Genomic DNA, 19,647 nt, shown 5'->3' on the forward strand with positions numbered 1-19,647 from the left:
GTGCGCGCGTGCGTGTGTGTGTGCGAGTGCGTGTGTGTGTGCGCGTGCATGTGTGTGCGTGTTTTATGTTCTCCCTGGGACTGTGTGGGTTTTCTGGTTTCCACCCACATTGCAGCTCCCTGTTTCTACGCTCTGACGGCCTGTGTATGTCGGGGGGGGGGGGGGGGGGGGGGGAACGCCTGCCTGTTCACTCACCGGCGCGGTGAGGGGTCGCTGTCCGCAGGGTCCCAGTGCTCTCTCTCTCCCTCGCTCGGACATTGGCTCAGAAGTACGCCGGCCTCGGCATCTGCTCATCGTCAGCCTGAGGGTGGGGAGGAGAAGGGGTTCGTCAGCTCCCTGGATGCAGCATCAGCCCAGCTCTCCTCCCCCCACCCCCCCCCCATCCCCCCCCCTTCCCCACCAACCTCCTCCCCATCTCTAAACCCCCCTCCCACCACCACCCCCAGCTCCCACCACCACCCCCACCCCCCCCACCAACCAAGGGTGGTCAGGGGGAGCTCTTGTGTGGGGGTGGGGGTGGGGGGGGGGGGGGGGGGGGTTGGGGTGGGGGGGGTGGGGGTGGGGGGGGGGGGAGACAGACAGACTCACCCAGTCGACATTCACAGAGGAGGAGGGGGGGCTGTCGCTCCGGACCGCCTCCCGCTTCTTCCCGTCTGGCATCTCCATGGAACGCTCGGAATCCTGGCGATCCCGATCCCGGTCCCACTCCGGCCTGGAATCCCGACGTTCCCGCTCCATCTCCCGCTCCCGGACGCTCAGCGCCATCATCTCCCCCCTCAGCAGATTCAGAGCAAACTCCTGCCGGCAGGGAGACAGATTGGCCGGGATCAGTCCTTTCCACACATGCACGCCCACACTGCCCCAGGGGACAGTCTGTTTAGTTTAGAGAAACAGGCCCTTCGGCCCACCGGGTCCGTGCCGACCAGCGATTCTTGGTTTCTTGGGTCCTCCAAAATATTCCAAATGGAATTTAAACTGTGGAGGTGGTGAAGGGAGGGCTTAAGCCAGAAAGGGTTATTGGGAAGAAAGAGCTACTTTAAATGTAGTTGCATCTGGTTGGGTAACTATAGTTGGGTGGAGATTATTCCGTGCTTTAATTGTGTGTGCGGGGGAAGAACGAATTGCTGTACACGTCTGTCTTTGTAGCTGGGATCACAAATTGGATCGAATGCCCTCGTCTGCTCCTAATTGGTTTGGGGTTTGGTGTAGGTCTTGTAGTCTATGTCGAGCTGACCGTTTAACATTTTGTAAAAACGTTAAGGTCAAACGGTGAGCTTCACGTGTGTGTGTGTGTCTTGGAGAGGGTCCCTTCCACCCTGACCAGAGAATTCAGAAGTTTGGTGACACTCGCTTCTCTCTCATAGGTGTTAGTAACAAATCGAGCTGCCTGTCTGTCTGTCTTTGGACACGTTCGATCGAAGAAATGTTTTGTATTTGGGTATGGGTCCCCATGCTGCAACTGCGGAGTCCAAATGAGGTCTAACCAGGGTGAAGTATAGCTTCTCCTTGATACAATGATGAAAGTTGTGCCTCAGAAAGTTTAGGACCCCTGTTGCTTTCACCGTTGCCTGATGAGTCTGACAATCCCCGCACACTAACACTATTCCCGCACCCACTAGGGACAATCTTAACATTTACACCAAGCCAATTAATCAATTAATAGTGTGGAAGGAAACCGAAGATGTCGGAGGTCACGGGGAGAACGTGCAAACTCCACACAGACAGCACCCGTAGTCGGGATCGAACCCGGGTCTCTAGCGCTGTGAGGCAGCAACTCTACCGAATGTCCGATCATCGGTTCGTGAGTTGGACGGGGCACCCCGGGGCCAAAACTGGATAGACTTGGTTTATACTCTCTAGAATTTAGAAGATTGAGGGGGGATCTTATAGAAACTTACAAAATTCTTAAGGGGTTGGACAGGCTAGATGCAGGAAGATTGTTCCCGATGTTGGGGAAGTCCAGGACAAGGGGTCACAGCTTAAGGATGAGGGGGAAATCCTTTAAAACCGAGATGAGAACATTTTTCACACAGAGAGTGGTGAATCTGTGGAACTCTCTGCCACAGAAGGTAGTTGAGGCCACAGTTCATTGGCTATATTTAAGAGGGAGTTAGATGTGGCCCTTGTGGCTAAAGGGATCAGGGGGTATGGAGAGAAGGCAGGTACGGGATACTGAGTTGGATGATCAGCCTTGATCATATTGAATGGCGAATGGTGCAGGCTCGAAGGGCCGGATGGCCTCTACTCCTGCACCTAATTTGTATGTTTCTAAAACTCCTCAGCTGGCCTGCTGGGCTGGGCTTTGTGTGTGTGTGTGCAGTCCAGCACTCGGGGCCAACTCATCATTCACCCAGCCACGGACCAGTCGGTCAACGAATTGCCGTGGGGAATTTGTCCCGTATTTTGAGAGTGGGCGAGGGGGGTTGTAAGGGGGGGGGGGGGAGAATCGTTCCCGGATACGGGTCACTCACCTCGTCCTGAGCTAGTTGAAGGTGTCGGTCAGCTGTCCTTGCCTTTCGCAGTTGAGCTTTCTGGCGCCGGGGAAGGAGAAGGAGAGAGAAATCAACGCAGGCGTAGAAACACAGAGCTGTTTCTATGTCTGAATAGACAAACAGTTAACACACAAGAGGACACAGAGTGCTTCTAAACCTCTGGGCGATCTCTTCAACTCCCCATCCCATTCCCACACTGGCCTTTCTGTCCTGGGCCTCCTCTAATGTCAGAGTGAGGCCCAGCGCAAATTGGACGAACAGCACCTCATGTTTTGCTCGGGCAGCTTCTTCTTATAGACAGTAGGTGCAAGAGTAGAGGCCATTCGGCCCCTTCGAGCCAGCACCATTCGCCATTCAATGTGATCATCCCCAATCAGTACCCCGTTCCTGCCTTCTCCCCTGACTCCGCTATCTTTAAGAAGTATCCAGAGAACGGGCCTCCACCACCCTCTGAGGCAGAGAATTCCACAGACTCACAACTCTCTGTCAGAAAAAGTGTTTCCTCTTCTTGCCTAAGGCGTGCACAGCCTAAAGTTGTCGGACAACTTGTTCTATTTGATCTTATTTGATTGTGCACGCCGGGTTGATTGCATTCGTCGAAACAGGGCGGACCACACGAAGGTTGCGATCTCCCACCCCCGCTTGGGGCAGCTTACACCCCAGCGGTATGAACATTGACTTCTCTAACTTCAAGTTACCCTTGCTTCCCCCCCTCTCTCTCTCTCTCTCCATCCCCTCCCCCCACCCTGGTCTTCGTGCTAGTTTCACTGTCGGTCTGTTGAGTTTCACCGTTTGTATAACTCGTTATCACCCACCCCACAGCCAACAGTGGAGCGCTAGGAGGGGGGGGGGGGGGATGGGAGATGGGGGAAGAGGGGAAGGGGGGAGAGAGGAGAGGGGGGGGGGGAGAGAAGAAGAGGGGGGTGGTGAAGAGAGGGGGGGTAGAGGGGGGGGAAGGGGGGAGGGAGGAGAGGGAGGGGGGGGGAAGAGAGGGGGAGGGGGGGAGGGGGGAGGAGAGGGGGGGGAAGAGGGGGGGGAGGAGGAAGAGGGGGGGGGGGAAGAGGGGGGAGGAGGAAGAGGGAGGGGGAGGAGGGGGGAAGAGGGAGGGGGGGAAGAGGGAGAGGGAGAGGGGAAGAGGGAGGGTGAAGAGGGAAGGGGGAAGAGGGGAGGGGGAAGAGGGAGGGGGAAGAGGGAGGGGTGAAGAGGGAGGGGAAGAGGGAGGGGAAGAGGGAGGGGGGGAGATGGGAGGGGAAGAGGGAGGGGTGAAGAGAGGGGAGGAGGGGGGAAAAGAGGAGGGGGAGAGGAAGAGAGGGGGGGGGTGAAGAGGGGAGGGGGAGGGGAGAGGGGGAAAGAGGGGGGAAAGAGGGGGGAGAGGGGGAGAGGAGAGGGAGGGGTGAAGAGGGAGGGGAAGAGGGGGGAAGAGAGGGGGGTAGAGGGGAGGGGGGAGAGAGGAGAGGGGTAGAGGGCAGGGGAAGGGAGGAGAGGGTGGGAAGAGGGGGGGGGGGGAAGAGAGGGGGGGAAGAAGATGGGGGGGGAAGAGGGAGGGGTGTGAAGAGAGGGGGAAGGAGAGGGTGAGGAGAGAGGGAAAAGAGGAAGAGAGAGAGAGGGGGGGTGAAGAGGGGGGGGGAGGGGGAGAGGCAGGTAACCCACCCGCAGTTCGACTGCTTGCATGGCCTTGAGTGTGTAATCGCTGCACCAGCGGTTGGCTGTGAGGCCGTTTTCTGGGCCCCTTTCCTTGTCGGCCGCCAGGTCCCACCTGTCATCTGTGGGGGTGAGAGGGTGAGAGATAAACACGGGTTACACAGAGGTACAGCCCACCCCCCCCCACATTTTCATCCGGGCCAGTGGCACGACCATCGATACGAACAGGAAGGAACTGCAGACGCTGGTTTAAAATCGAAGGCTGACGCAAAGCGCTGGAGGAACTCAGCGGGACAGCTCACGCTAGAATTCAGAAGATTGAGGGGGGGGGGATCTTATAGAAACGTACAAAATTCTTAAGGGGTTGGACAGGCTAGATGCAGGAAGATTGTTCCCGATGTTGGGGAAGTCCAGGACAAGGGGTCACAGCTTAAGGATAAGGGGGAAATCTTTTAGGACCGAGATGAGGAAAACATTTTTTTGTCACACACACACACAGAGAGTGGTGAATCTGTGGAATTCTCTGCCACAGAAGGTAGTTGAGGCCACACAGTTCATTGGCTATATTTAGGAGGGAGTTAGATGTGGCCCTTGTGGCTAAAGGGATCAGGGGGTATGGAGAGAAGGCAGGGATGGGATACTGAGTTGGATGATCAGCCATGATCATATTGAATGGCGGTGCAGGCTCGAAGGGCCGAATGGCCTCTACTCCTGCACCTATTGTCTATGTTTCTATGTCTATGACACGCAGAGTCTCGACTCGAAACGTCGCCCGTTCCGTCTCTCCAGACGCTGCCTGTCCCGCTGAGTTACTCCAGCGTTTTGTGTCTACCTAACACAGAGACGGACAGGGAGGGTGGGGGGGGGGGGGGAGGACAACAAGAGAATGGGGAGAAGAGGTGGGGGTGATGTGGATTGGGGAGGGGACAGAGTGAAAGGTGGGGGGGAAGGAGGAAATGTGTCGGGAGGGGGCAGGAATGGGGGGGGTACAGGCAGGATTGGGCTGGAAAGGGGTGGGAGTGGGCATAGAGGGGTGGCATTGGGCCACAAAGGTCAGGGAAGAAAGGGGGGGGGGAGGGGAGGAGGGGGGTAGAATTGGGGGAGGGAGGAGGGGAGGCGTGTTGATAGACAATAGACAATCGGTGCAGGAGTAGAGGGCCATTCGGCCCTTCGAGCCAGCACCGCCCATTCAATGTGATCACGGCTGGTCATCCCCAATCAGTACCCCGTTCCTGCCTTCTCCCCATACCCCCTGACTCCACTATTTTAAGAGCCCTGTCTAGCTCTCTCTTGAAAGCATCCAGAGAACCGGCCTCCACTGCCCTTGATGTGCTGGGAGGGGCAGAAAGGGGGAATAGGGGGGGGGGGGGGGGGGGGGGGGGGGGAGGGGGGGGAATGGGGGGAATGGGGGGGGGGGGAAATCAGGTGGGAAGAGGGGAATGGTCTGGGAGGGGGCCAAGGAGTTGGGGGGGCACCCCCCCCCCCCCCCCCCCCCCCCAGGTTACTTCCCCCCTCGTACCTTGTGCCCGCTGGTGATCGGGTCTGCCGACTGTGCCCGTCTGCGGGGGCCGCCCCTCCTGGCAACACCGTCCCGTCTCCGGGGGTCCAGGGGCCCCTCCCGCCGGGGGCTGCTCGCGGCCCCCCCTCCGCCCAGCACCTGGAGGTGGGAGGTGGGAACGTCAGAGGAAGGGCCATCACAACTTGGCTTCACCCACGAGGACCGCTCCATTGTTACAAGTTACAGGAGTCGAATTAGGCCATTCGGCCCGTCGAGTCCGCCCCCCCCCCCCACTCAATCCCATTCTCCTGCCTTCTCCCCATAACCCCCGACACCCGCACTAATCAAGAATCTATCTATCTCTGCTTTAAAAATATCCACTGACTTGTGGCCTCCACAGCCGTCTGTGGCAACGAATCCCACAGATTCACCACCCTCTGACTAAAGAAATTCCTCCTCATCTCCTCCCTAAAGGAACGTCCTTTAATTCTGAGGCTGTGCCCTCTGGTCCTAGACTCTAGACTCTCCCACTAGTGGAAACATCCTCTCCACATCCACTCTATCCGGGCCTTTCATTATTCTGTACGTTTCAATGAGCCCCCCCCACATTCTTCTAAACGCACCAAAGACCACCCACCCACTTCTTGGCATCTCTCCGACCACAAGATAAGCCCTATCCCAGCCTCCACTCACCCCCACTCTCCCCCCTCCTTATAGAAACATAGAAAATAGGTGCAGGAAGGAGGCCATTCGGCCCTTCGAGCCAGCACCGTCATTCATTGCGATCATGGCTGATCGTCCCCAATCAATAACCCGTGCCTGCCTTCTCCCCATATCCCTTGACTCCACTAGCCCCTAGAGCTCTATCTAACTCTCTCTTAAATCCATCCAGTGACTTGGCCTCCACTGCCCTCTGTGGCAGGGAATTCCACAAATTCACACAACTCTCTGGGAGAAAAAGTTTTTTTCTCACCTCAGTCTTAAATGACCTCCCCTTTATTCTAAGCCTGTGTGAGGCCCCTGGTTCTGGACTCGCCCAACATTGGGAACATTTTTCCTGCATCTAGCTTGTCCAGTCCTTTTATAATTTTATATGTTTCTATAAGATCCCCTCTCACCTCAGCCTTAAATGACCCCCCGTTTATTCTATCACGGCTGATCTATCTTTCCCTCTCAACCCCATTCACTTGCCTTCTCTATAAGATCCCCCCCCTCATCCTTCTAAACTCCAGTGAATACAATCCTCAGTTCACCTTGTGCCTGCTCACTGCCGCTGTCTTCTCTGCCCGGGTTCGGTCCACCGCGCCGTTCGGCCCATCGTTGCTCCTGCTAGCGGGCCCCCTCGCGGGCTGCCTTCGGCCCTCTGCTGCCTGTGGCGAGTGGCGATGAGCCGGTGACCGCCGGGCGGGGTCTGAGCTGGGGAGGGGCTTCGGGGACCGGGACGGAGACCCCCCCTCGATCCGCTTGACCGCCACATAGTCGATGATGGCCTCCGCCTCCTTGCTGCCCGGCTGGTATTGGACGGGGGTCGGAGGCCCGGCCGAGGTGGCCAATTGGGCCGAGGGGTGGTCGAAGCCGTCGCTCTCCTTGTCCAATGGGAAGTGGACCCGCTTCGGACGGCCGGCCAATGGGAGCCAGGCTTGCTCGGCCCTTGTGTCCAATGGCGGTTGGGTTGCCCGCGGCTGGTTGGCCGATGGGTTTTGGCCGGGGGCTGGAGGTGGGGACAGCCGGAAGTGGACCTGCTTGACCCGGGCCTTGCTGCGCGTGGGGGGGCCACCACCGTCCACTGCCGCGGCCCCCGGACGGATAAGGATGTCCGCGCCCGCCTGCTGCAGGGACCCACGCTGCCGCGGGGTTGCCGGGCAACGGGCGGCCATCTTGGTTCCGGCCAACCGCCTGCGGCCAATGGACACGCTTCTGGCCAGCAGCCAATGGCTGACGGACCTGCTTCCCACTAGCCAATGGGCGATGGACTTGTTCCCCAACAGCCAATGGGTGATGGACGTTTCTCTGATCAGCCATTGGGTAACGGACTTGTCTCTCAACGGCCAATGGGTGATGGACGTTTCTCTGATCAGCCATTGGGTAACGGACTTGTCTCTCAACAGCCAATGGGTGATTGCTGTGCTTCCCATTGGCCAATGGCTGACGGTCCTGCTTCTCATTAGCCAATGGGTGATGGACATTTCTCTGATCAGCCATTGGGCGATGGACTTGTCTCTCCACAGCCAATGGGTGATGGACGTTTCTCTGATCAGCTATTGGGTAACGGACTTGTCTCTCAACATCCAATAGGTGTTGGCCGTGCTTCCCATTGACCAATGGGTGACGGACCTGCTTCTCATTGGCGGCCAATCGGTGATGGGGATGCTTCTGCTCATCCAATGAGCGTTGGGCGTTCTTCTCTTCCGTAGCCAATGGGCGAGGGCCATTCGCATCCTTCCACCTATCCTGCCGTGGCCCCTCAGGAGGGTTGAGGGGGGAGTGATGGAGGTTTTCGCTCCGGGAGTCGACGGTGAGGAGGTGCCGGCTGGAGCCGGGGTCCATCTCCGCCGCCTTGCGCTGGGGCCGTCGCCCCAGCTCCGACATCGCCCGCCCCCCGTCCCTGGGTCCCCGTCTCTGCTGCCGGCGGCGCCGCGGCCGAATCTCCGAGTCGGAGGCGGCGTTCCGATCGGCGCGGCGCTCCCCCTCGCCCCGGTCTCCGCGCCGCTCGCCTACGCCCCGCGGCCTCCAGACGGGCTCCCCGTGCTGGCGGGGGGCCAGCGCCGAGGTAGGGGTTCTGGTACCGAGGGGGTGGTCCCGGGGCTGGGCGCTGGTCCCCGTCCGCTCCGCCCGGACTCCTCGCTCTCCCCCTCGCACGGGGAGGGGCGCGCAACAAACGGGTGGCGAGATCGGGGCCGATCACACAGTATGAAGACTGCAGAGGGGGAGGGGGGGGGGGGGGAAGAGAGGGAGAGCGGAAGCGGAGAGAGGGGGGAGAGAAGAGAGAGGGGGGAAAAAAGGGGGGAAGAGAGGGGATGGGGGAGAGAGAGAGAGGGGGGGAGAGGAGGGAAAGAGAGAGAGAGAGAGAGAGAGAGAGAGAGGAAAAAAAGAGGGGGGGAGAGATTGGGAGGGGAAGAGGGGAAAGAGAGATAGGGGAAGAGAAGGCGAGAGGGGGAGAGCGAGGGGGGGGGGGAGGGGGGGGGGGGGGGGGGGGGGGGGGTGGAGGAAGGGAAGGAGGGGGGAGAGAGGGGGGAGAGAGAGAGAAGGGGAAAGTGAATGGGGCAGAGGGAGTGGAGGAGTGAGAATGGGGCAGAGAGAGAGAGGGGGTGAGAGTGGTGAGGAAAGAGGGGTAGAGAGGGGGGAGAGAGGGGGAGAGAGGGGGAGAGAGGGGGAGAGGACGGGAGAGAGAGAGAGAGGGGGAAAGAGAGGGGGGGAGAGGGGGGAATAGAGAGAGAGAGAGAGGGAGAGGCGGAGGAGAGAGGGGGAGAGGGGGGAGAGAGAGGGGGGAGAGGGGGGAGAGAGGGGGGAGAGGGGGGAGAGAGGGGGGAGGGGGGGGAGAGGGGGGAGAGAGAGGGGGAGGGGGGAGAGGGGGGAGGGAGGGGGGGGAGAGAGAGGGAGGGGGGGGGGGGGGGGGGGAAGGGGAAAGGGGGGGGGAGAGGGGGGGGGAGGGTGGGGAGAGGGGGGGGAGGGGGAGGGGGGGAGAGGGAGGGGGAAGGGGGGAAAGGAAAAGGAGAGGGGAAAGAGAGAGAAGAGGGGGAAAGAAGAGAGAGGGGAGATGGGGAGAGAGGGGGAGAAAGGGTGAGAGATGGGAAGAGAGGGGGAGAGGGAGAGAAGGTGAGAGAGAGAGAGAAGAGGCAGGGAAGGAGGGAGGGAAAAGAAGAACAGCAAGGTGAGTGATTAAGGCAGAAGGGGATATCCTGAGCTGACTGTTTAGACTAGAACTGCAGGGAGTTTTCAAGCAGCAGCAATGACAGTGTGTGTGGGTAGACAAAAATGCTGGAGAAACTCAGCGGGACAGGCAGCGTCTCTGGAGAGAAGGAATGGGCGACGTTTCTGGGCGAGCCCCTTCTTCAGACTGGTTGGGGATAAGGGAATGGAGAGGGTCCAGAGGAGGTCTATCCCAGGAACGAGTGGGTGAATCCATCACAAGCGTTGTCGGCACTGGGCCTGTACTCGCTGGAGTTTAAATGATCCTATAGAATGGTGGTGCTGGCTCGAAGGGCCGAATGGCCTACTCCTATTTTCTATGGCTTAGGTCCGCTGGTAAATAATGTCATCGTGAGATAGAAACATAGAAAATAGGTGCAGGAGGAGGCCATTCGGCCCTTCGAGCCAGCACCGCCATTCATTGTGATCATGGCTGATCGTCCCCTATCAATACCCCGTGCCTGCCTTCTCCCCATATCCCTTGACTCCACTAGCCCCTAGAGCTCTATCTAACTCTCTCTTAAATCCATCCAGTGACTTGGCCTCCACTGCCCTCTGTGGCAGGGAATTCCACAAATTCACAACTGAAAAAGTTTTTTTCTCACCTCAGGCTTATAACCATATAACAATTACAGCACGGAAACAGGCCATCTCGGCCCCACAAGTCCGTGCCGAACAACTTTTTTTCCCTTAGTCCCACCTGCCTGCATTCATACCATAACCCTCCATTCCCTTCTCATCCATATGCCTATCCAATTTATTTTTAAATGATACCAATGAACCTGCCTCCACCACTTCCACTGAAAGCTCATTCCACACCGCTACCACTCTCTGAGTAAAGAAGTTCCCCCTCATATTACCCCTAAACATCTGTCCCTTAAGTCTTAAATGACCTCCCCCCTTTATTCTAAGACTGTGTGTGTGGCCCCTGGTTCTGGACTCGCCCTGCATTGGGGACAGTATTCCTGCATCGAGCTTGTCCAGACCTTTTATAATTGTATATGTGATTGTGCGTGTGACAGGGCAGCATCGTTGGGCAGTGGGAGGGAACGGGAACTTTGCTCCGGGGAGTTGCGTTTACCTTCGTCTCTCCGGCCCGCCGGCTCCTCATTCTCCCCCGAAGGTCCAGACGCCATCTCCATCTCCTTGCTGCGGAGAGACAGGGTGCAGAGTTGGAGCCATGCGAGAGGTCAACTGCATCACTTGTATCACCATCAAACCAGCAGCACAGACCAGCACACGCAAACTGGGTGTCATGGTACACCAGTCATTGAAGGTAGGCATGCAGGTGCAGCAGGCAGTGAAGAAGGCGAATGGTATGTTAGCATTCATAGCAAAAGGATTTGAGTCTAGGAGCAGGGAGGTTCTACTGCAGTTGTACAGGGTCTTGGTGAGACCACACCTGGAGTATTGCGTACAGTTTTGGTCTCCTAATCTGAGGAAAGACATTCTTGCCATGGAGGGAGTACAGAGAAGGTTCACCAGACTGATTCCTGGGATGGCAGGACTTTCATATGAAGAAAGACTGGATAGACTCGGCTTGTACTTGCAAGGGCCACATCTAACTCTTAAATATAGCCAATGAACTGTGTGGCCTCAACTACCTTCTGTGGCAGAGAGTTCCACAGATTCACCACTCTCTGTAAAAAATAATTTTCTCATCTCGGTCCTAAAAGATTTCCCCCTTATCCTTAAACTGTGTGTGGCCCCTAGTTCTGGACTTCCCCAACATTGGGAATAATCTTCCTGCATCTAGCCTGTCCAACCCCTTAAGAATTTTGTAAGTTTCTATAAGACCCCCCTTAGAGACCGGGAAGTCGATATTCAATGTGTATTTTGATACAGGGCTCATATTTAGGTTATTCCTGTTATTAATATAATCCTGATCCCTATGTATCAATATCATTGTTATGTTTATCATTATTCTTTTTGTTTGGATTTGTTTTTTGGAAAAAAACTAATAAAAAGATTTTAAAAGAAAGAAAGAAAGATCAGCCGCGATTGAAAGGCGGAGTAGACTGGTTGGGCCGAATGCTGCTGCTACCACTGAAGCACCTCACCTGGGTGTGTCGGGATCGCAGCTGTGTGCATCCTCCTGCTCCTGCAGAGTCAGGGCCACCTTCAGGCTCTGCCGGTCCTGCCGAGCCTTCTGCTTGTTGGCAGACAGGTGCTCCTCCACTGCAGGATGAAGGACACTGGTCAAGTGGTCAAGTCAAGTCAAGTTTATTTGTCACATACACATACGAGATGTGCAGTGAAATGAAAGTGGCAATGCTCGCGGACTTTTGTGCAAAAGACAAACAAAACAACCAAACTATAAACACAATCATAACACACATATTATTTTACATAATAAATAATGGAAGGAAAAACGTTCAGTAGAGTTAGTCCCTGGTGAGATAGGAGTTTACAGTCCGAATTGCCTCTGGGAAGAAACTCCTTCTCAACCTCTCCGTTCTCACCGCATGGCAACGGAGGCGTTTGCCTGACCGTAGCAGCTGGAACAGTCCGTTGCAGGGGTGGAAGGGGTCTCCCATGATTTTATTTGCTCTGGAGTTGCACCTCCTGTTGTATAGTTCCTGCAGGGGGGCGAGTGAAGTCCCCATAGTGCGTTCGGCCGAACGCACTACTCTCTGCAGAGCCTTCTTGTCCTGGGCAGAGCAATTCCCAAACCAGATGGTGATGTTCCCGGATAAGATGCTTTCCACCGCCGCTGCGTAGAAGCACTGGAGGATCCTCGGAGACACTCTGAATTTCCTCAATTGCCTGAGGTGGTAAAGGCGCTGCCTTGCCTTACTCACGAGTGCTGAGGCGTGTGATGCCCATGTCATATCCTCGGAGATGTGGACTCCCAGATATTTAAAACAGTTCACCCTATCCACCCTGGTCACCAGGTAACACGGGACAGGTACTAGCACAGGTGTAGGTGAAGGAGACGCGGGCAGTCTTGTATTCGGGCATCACCTGCCGGGCTGCCTTCCGCTACCGGGGCAACCACAAGACCATTCACGCAGGTGAGGGGGGGGGATGGGGGGCACAGGTGAGCAAAGATCCTATAGCGGAGCAAGATAGACCACTCCTTCTAAATGCAATGGGCTGACGTGTAGTACGCAACGGAGCGGAACGTGGGCCTTTTTGTCATCCATTTCAGTAACCGGACCCCACCCGACCCGTGGTGTAATCAACGTTGCGGGGGAACAGTTTGTGTTAATATATAAATTAAAATTCTGAAAATGTGCAGAAGATTTTTACGAGGATGTTTCCGTAACCGGCTTCCGTCTCCGCACTAGTTATCTTTGCTACGCTACGGGGTCTTTGGTGCGGAGACGGAAGCCGGTTACGGAAATGGGGCCGAAAATGGGTTGTCACGTTCTCCCTGTGACCGCGTGGGTTTTCTCCGGGTGCTCCGGTTTCCTCCCAGATTCCAAATACGTGACGGCTAGTAGGTTAATTGGCTTCGGTAAAATTGGAAATTGTCCCTAGTGGGTCGGGCAGTGTTAGTGTACGGGGTGATCGCTGGTCGGCACGGACTTGGTGGGCCGAAGGGCCTGTTTGCGCGCTGTTCCTCTACAGTCTGAAGAAAGATCACACACGCACACACACACACAAACACACACACACGCACAAACACACATGCACGCACGCACACAAACGCACGCACACACAAACACGCACGCACACGCACGTACACACACACACACACAAACACACAAACACACAAACACGCACGCACACACCTCCACTAACCTTCCTGTTCCTGTAAGACGTGCGCGACTGTTTGGTCTCCCAGAATCTGGAACTTCTGGCAAACTGCAGGGAGGAAACGGAAAAGAGAAATCATTTGGTCGAAGGAATAAAGGCGTAGACCCTACTCTCTAAATGGGGAGAGGAGAGGATTCAGAAAACAAAGGCGCAAAAGGACTTGGGAGTGCTGGTGCAGGATTCCTAAAAGATTAATTTGCAGATAGACACAAAATGTTTGGAGTCTGAAGAAGGGTCCCGGTGTGAAACGTCACTGCCCATTTTCTCCAGAGATGCTAAAGACTCACTGAGTTACTCCAGCACTTTGCGTCTATCTTTGGTATAAACCAGCATCTGCAGTTCAATTTTACCGCAGGATGAGTTGGCGGCAAATGTAACGCTCGCATTTATTTCAAGAGGGCTTGAATACAAAAACAGGGATATATCGGGACCGGTTGCATCGTGGCTTGGTTCGGCAATTTGAGCGCCCTGGAGAGGGAGAGACTACAAAAAATAGTAAACACTGCCCAATCCATCATCGGCTCTGACCTTCCTTCCATCGAGGGGATCTATCGCAGTCGCTGCCTCAAAAAGGCTGGCAGTATCATCAAAGACCCACACCATCCTGGCCACACACTCATCTCCCCGCTACCTTCAGGTAGAAGGTACAGGAGCCTGAAGACTGCAACAACCAGGTTCAGGAATAGCTACTTCCCCACAGCCATCAGGCTATTAAACCCGTCTCGAACAAAACTCTGATTATTAATAACACATTATCTGTTATTTGCACTTTACCAGTTTATTTATCATGTGTGTATATATTTATATCATGGTATATGGACACACTGATCTGTTTTGTAGTAAATGCCTACTATGTTCTGTGTGCTGAAGCAAAGCAAGAATTTCATTGTCCTATACAGGGACACATGACAATAAACTCACTTGAACTTGAACTAATGCTGAGGCACTATAAGGCCGCACGTCAGGCCGCACTTAGAGCATTGTGAGCAATATTTGGGCACCATAACTAAGGGAGGATGTGCTGGCTCTGGAGAGGGTCCAGAGGAGGTTTACAAGAATGATCCCAGGAAGGAGTGTTTAAGAAGGAGCTGCAGATGCTGGAAAATCGAAGGTAGACAAAAATGCTGGTGAAACTCAGCGGGTGCAGCAGCATCTATGGAGCGAAGGAAATAGGCAACGTTTCGGGCCGAAACCCAAAGGAAATAGGCAACGTTTCGGGTCTATTTCCTTCGCTCCATAGATGCTGCTGCATCCGCTGAGTTTCTCCAGCACTTTTGTCTACCAGGAATGAGTGGGTTAACTTAAGACATAGAAACATAGAAATTAGGTGCAGGAGTAGAGGGCATTCGGCCCTTCGAGCCTGCACCGCCATTCAATATGATCATGGCTGATCATCCAACTCAGTATCCCGTTACCTGCCTTCTCTCCATACCCCCTGATCCCCTTAGCCACAAGGGCCACATCTAACTCCCTCTTAAATATAGCCAATGAACTGGCCTCAACTACCCTCTGTGGCAGAGAGTTCCAGAGATTCACCACTCTACAAAAGTGCTGGAGAGTGATGGGCGTATTTGACGGCACTGGGCCTGTACTCGCTGGAGTTTAAAAGAATGAGGGGGGACCTTATTGAAATGTACCAAATAGTGAAAGGCTTGGATAGAGTGGATGTGGAGTGGATGTTTCCACTAGTGGGAGAGTCTAGGACCAAAGGCCACAGCCTCAAAATTAAAGGACGTTCCTTTAGGAAGGAGATGAGAAGGACATTCTTTAGTCAGTGGGTGGTGAATCTGTGGAATTCTTTGCCACAGACGGCTGCGGAGGCCACAAGTCAGTGGATATTTTTAAAGCAGAGATAGATAGATTCTTGATTTAGCACGGGTGTCAGGGGTTATGGGGAGAAGGGGGTCAGGTGGGGGGAGAGATAGATCAACCATGATTCAATGGCGGAGTAGACTTGATGGGCCGAATGACCTAATACTTATGACATTATGAGTTGGGAGTAAATGCAACACTGACATTCATTTCGAGATGACTAGAATATAAAAGCAAGGATGTAAAGCCGAGTTACTGTTCTAAATGAAGATAGACACAAAAAGCTGGAGTAACAGCGGGACAGGCAGCATCTCTGGAGAGAAGGAATGGGTGACGTTTCGGGTCGAGTCCCTGGTCTCGACCCGAAACGTCACCCATTTCTTCTCTCCATTGATTGTTAAGGGCTCGTACACACTAGAGGCAGGGAACATGTTCCCGATGTTGGGGGAGTCCAGAACCAGGGGCCACAGTTTAAGAATAAGGGGCAAGCCATTTCATTGAATTGAATTGAATTGAATTGAATTGAATTGAATAATTGAATTGAATAAACTTTATTAATCCCCAAGGGGAAATTCTGATGTCCTTGCAGCACACTAATAAAAAAATACAACAAAGTATTCATAAAGAAATTCAACACCAAACATAAAACATCCCCCCACAGTGATTCCCACTGTGGGGGAAGGCACAAAGTTCAGTCCCCACCCTCTTGTCCACCCAAAGTCGGGCCTATTGAGGCCTCCACAGTCGCCGCCACGGCGCCCGATGTTCTCGCCGGGTGATGGTACTCCGGCGTCGGGAGAACCCCCAGCGGCTTGAGGTGCCAGGAACGGCCGCCTTCCCAACGGAGCCCGCGGCTTCCAAGCCAAACTGACCGCGCCGGACGGAGCTCCACACACTGGCGATCTCTGCGAGAGATCCCAGGCTCCGGGATGTAAAGTTCAGCGTCGCAGCTGGCCGCTCCGCAGAACCGCGGCTCACCGATGATGTTTTCGGCAGTCCCAGCATACTGGAGTCCCAGCGCGGCGACCCAGGAAAGGCATCGCCCGCTCCACGACAGCGCTCCAGCGCCGCGCCGCCGCCAAAGCCGATGTTCTGGGCAGGCCCCTCAGGAAAATGTTGCTCCAGGACCCGCTGTTAGGCCGCGAGGACGGGTCGAAGACGCTGCTCGGAGGAAGGCAACCCCTCCGACCAGGTAGGGACTTGGAAAAGCAGTTTCCCCCTCCCCCCCACCACCCCCCACACATAAAAAGATTAGACCCCCTGACTGTACACTAAACGAACTAAAAATAACAAAAAAGAAGGGGAAAAAAACGGACAGCTGCAGGACAGGCAGCCGTTCAGGACAGCGCCTCCTCCGGATGTCTCGGAGATTTCGAACGGAGACGAGACAACACTTTTTCTCACAGAGAGTGGCGAGTCTGTGGAATTCTCTGCCTCAGAGGGTGGTGGAGGCTGGTTCTCTGGATGCTTTCAAGAAAGAGCTAGATAGGGCTCTTAAAGATAGTGGAGTCAGGGGATATGGGGAGAAGGAGGGAACGGGGTACTGATTGGGGATGATCAGCCATGATCACATTGAATGGCAGTGCTGGCTCAAAGGGCCAAATGGCCTCTACTGACGTCCAGGAATGCTGCCTGTCCCGCCGAGCTATTTGTGTCTATCTTCGGTTTAAACCAGCATCGGCAGTTCCTTCCTCCACATTACCCATCTACATTCTCACCTTCCTTCACTCGATTCCTCCCGGCCTGCGTTTCCGTCTGAGTCAGCTGCCAGCCATCTTTCCTGGGTGGCCTCCACCAAATCGGCATGTCTTCTTGTCCTGACTGCTGCAGGGCGGCTGAAACCCAGTGTCCCTCAGAACCATGTAGTCAGGACACCCCTTGTGACAGGACCACTCCCCCCTCCCCGACGGCTCTCTCCGAAACCACCAGGTAACTCTGTCCCTTCAACCAGTGACCGATCACTCTCTGCCACGTCCAAACCAAGCTCATGAAAGACTTCCAAAATGGGGTGTGAAGAAGGGTCTCGACCCGAAACGTCACCTGTTCCTTTACTCCAGGGATGCTGCCTGAACCGCTGAGTTAAAGGCTGGTCACTCTCCAGTTACGAGTTAGTGGACTCCCTGACCAACAATCCGTTACTGCAGCTTGCTTAGTCAACTATTTACTGGGGTAATCGGTTAGTTGCACATATTACCCCTGGTTGCCCTACATTAACAACAAACTCCCTTTGATTACGGAGCAGTTTGTTCAGTTAACAACTAGCCTTTAATAACTAGTTACTCTAGTTTAACTAGCTACTGAAGTTTAAAATTAGTTCCCACCACCAAACAATTAGCCCCAATAATCTAGTTATCGGGCAAATACCCCAGCTATAAATGACTAAGTGATGTTACTTATTAGTTATTTTACTTTGATCAGAGGGTGGTGCAGCGGGTAGAGCTGCTGCCTCACAGCGCCGGAGACCCGGGTTCGATCCCGACTATGGTTGCTGTCTGTACGGAGTTCGCACGTTCTCCGAGGTCTTCGCTTTCCTCCCACACTCCAAAGGCGTGTAGGTTAATGGGCTTGGTATAAATATAAATAGTACCTAGTTTGTGTAGGGTGGTGTTAGTGTGCAGAGATCGCTGGTCGGTGCGGACTCGGTGGGCCTGTTTCCGTGCTGTATCTCTAAACTAAACCAAGGTTAAGGGTTAATTATTTTGCCTTAAGCAGCTTCCACAGGTTAGTGTTTAGTTCCTTAACTTTAGTCAAGCCCCAGACACCAGGAGATGATTCACTTTAATCAATAACATTACATTAATGGTTAGTAATTTAATTTAAGCAAACTCCATGGGTTAATAGTTCATTCTTTTACTTTAAATAGATCCCAGATACCAATAGTTATTTTGTTTACAATCTCCATAGGTTAAGAGCTAGTTATGTTACACTAATCAGTCCCATACACCAATAGTTAGTTAGTTTACTCTAGACTGTTCCCAAACACCAGGTTATTTTACATTCACCAGTTTTTAAGCAGCAACAGTTAGTTATTTTAGTCCCCAGACTTTAACTGGTTAGTTATTTGTAGTTTTCATCGCTAGTTACGCTAGTATTAATGGTTAGTTAGTCAAATACCTTGTGTTGGGCGGCTGGCTTGGTTTAAAGGTGAGTTATGGAGGGTTTAGGGGGCAGGGGCTGAGTGCGCGGCCTGGCTGGGCCTCTCCTGTCCCCGGGCTCCGGCTCGGCCTCTCCCCGCGACCGGGCTCTTGTCCCCGGGGCCGCCGCTCACCTGGAGCCGGGGCCTCACCTGACGCACGGAGCGCGTCATGCAGGGCGGGGGTACCTGACGTAATGCGTCACGTCGAGGCAGAGGGGCGGGATTACTAGACTACGGAGTGACGTAAGAGTAGGCGGGGTTACCTGACGTAATGCGTCACGTCGAGGCAGAGGGGCGGGATTACTAGACTACGGAGTGACGTAAGAGTAGGCGGGGTTACCTGACGTAATGCGTCACGTCGAGGCAGGGGGGCGGGATTACTAGGCTACGGGGTGACGTCAGAGTGGGCGGGGTTACCTGACGTAATGCTTCTCGCAGAGGGGCGGGATTACTAGACTACGGAGTGACGTAAGAGTGGGCGGGGTTACCTGACGTAATGCTACTCGTCGAGGCAGAGGGGCGGGATTACTAGTCTACGGAGTGACGTAAGTGGGGGGTTACCTGACGTAATGCTTCTCCTGGCGTAATGCGTCACGTCGTAGGGGCGGGATTCACTGATGGGGGCGGGTCGAGGCAACCTGGGCGTAAAGCGTCACGCAGTGAGGAGGCGGGGTTACCTGACGTAATGCGTCACTCCGAGGAAACCTGACGTAAATGCGTCACGCAGAGGGGCGGGGTTACCTGACGTAACGCGTCACTCCGAGGATACCCTACGCCAAAGATCTTATAGCGGAGCAAGATAGGCTACTCCTGCTAAATGCAATGGGCTGACGTGTAGTACGCTATGGAGAGGATCATGGGCATTTTTCCACGCCCATTTTAGCAACCTGAGCCTACCTAACCCGACCCGACTCGCACTGTAATCAATGTTGCGGGGCAACAGTTTGTGTGGGTCAGATTCATAAATCTGACAGTTCAAACTTCTTGTCAAGAATAAAATTTGATTCTGGTAATTGTCTTTTTTAACGTTTTATTAAATCATTTCTTTTTAAATGGCTCACAAACAGTGTTTGAGTTGATTTTGTAGTAACCGGAACCGACCCGACTCGCAGGGTGATTGACAGGGGGGAACTTTTTGTGCGTCATTATAGGGTTAGATTCATAATTCAATTAGTTCATAATTCTGTTGATTCTTGTTAAGGAATAAAATGTTTATAAACACACATACATGAAAATTATATAAATGTATATAACACACACAATTATATTTCTTCTAAACCAACAATGAACTTTATTTCAGACTAGACAAGGGACATTAAATAAGAAACATTGTCTTGGGGCACTCTCTCTCCCCGCTGCCCCGGGGCTTCGCTCTAAGATCTTTGCCCTACGCAATG

At 54.2% G+C, this 19,647-nt stretch overlaps 2 protein-coding genes across 2 annotated transcripts; both read right to left on the reverse strand.

Moving 5' to 3' along the window:
- Positions 1-676: 676 nt before the first annotated feature.
- Positions 677-8,403, reverse strand: LOC129694019 (serine/arginine repetitive matrix protein 1-like). Its single transcript, XM_055630745.1, has 5 exons — positions 6,885-8,403; positions 5,653-5,790; positions 4,143-4,255; positions 2,472-2,531; positions 677-798 (listed from the first exon to the last, which is right to left on the reverse strand). Exons 1-4 carry the CDS (start codon positions 7,815-7,817, stop codon positions 2,483-2,485), a joined length of 1,233 nt encoding a protein of 410 aa, XP_055486720.1. The 5' UTR covers positions 7,818-8,403; the 3' UTR covers positions 677-798; positions 2,472-2,482.
- LOC129694000 (coiled-coil domain-containing protein 50-like) lies at positions 7,890-18,445 on the reverse strand. Its single transcript, XM_055630723.1, has 7 exons — positions 16,833-18,445; positions 13,288-13,350; positions 11,601-11,718; positions 10,622-10,689; positions 8,418-8,548; positions 8,087-8,379; positions 7,890-8,004 (listed from the first exon to the last, which is right to left on the reverse strand). The coding sequence occupies exons 1-7, from the start codon at positions 16,918-16,920 to the stop codon at positions 7,890-7,892; spliced, it is 876 nt and encodes a 291-aa protein (XP_055486698.1). The 5' UTR covers positions 16,921-18,445.
- Positions 18,446-19,647: the final 1,202 nt, after the last annotated feature.

This window comes from Leucoraja erinacea, unplaced genomic scaffold (assembly GCF_028641065.1).
Source record: "Leucoraja erinacea ecotype New England unplaced genomic scaffold, Leri_hhj_1 Leri_51C, whole genome shotgun sequence".
Classification (NCBI taxonomy): domain Eukaryota; kingdom Metazoa; phylum Chordata; class Chondrichthyes; order Rajiformes; family Rajidae; genus Leucoraja; species Leucoraja erinaceus.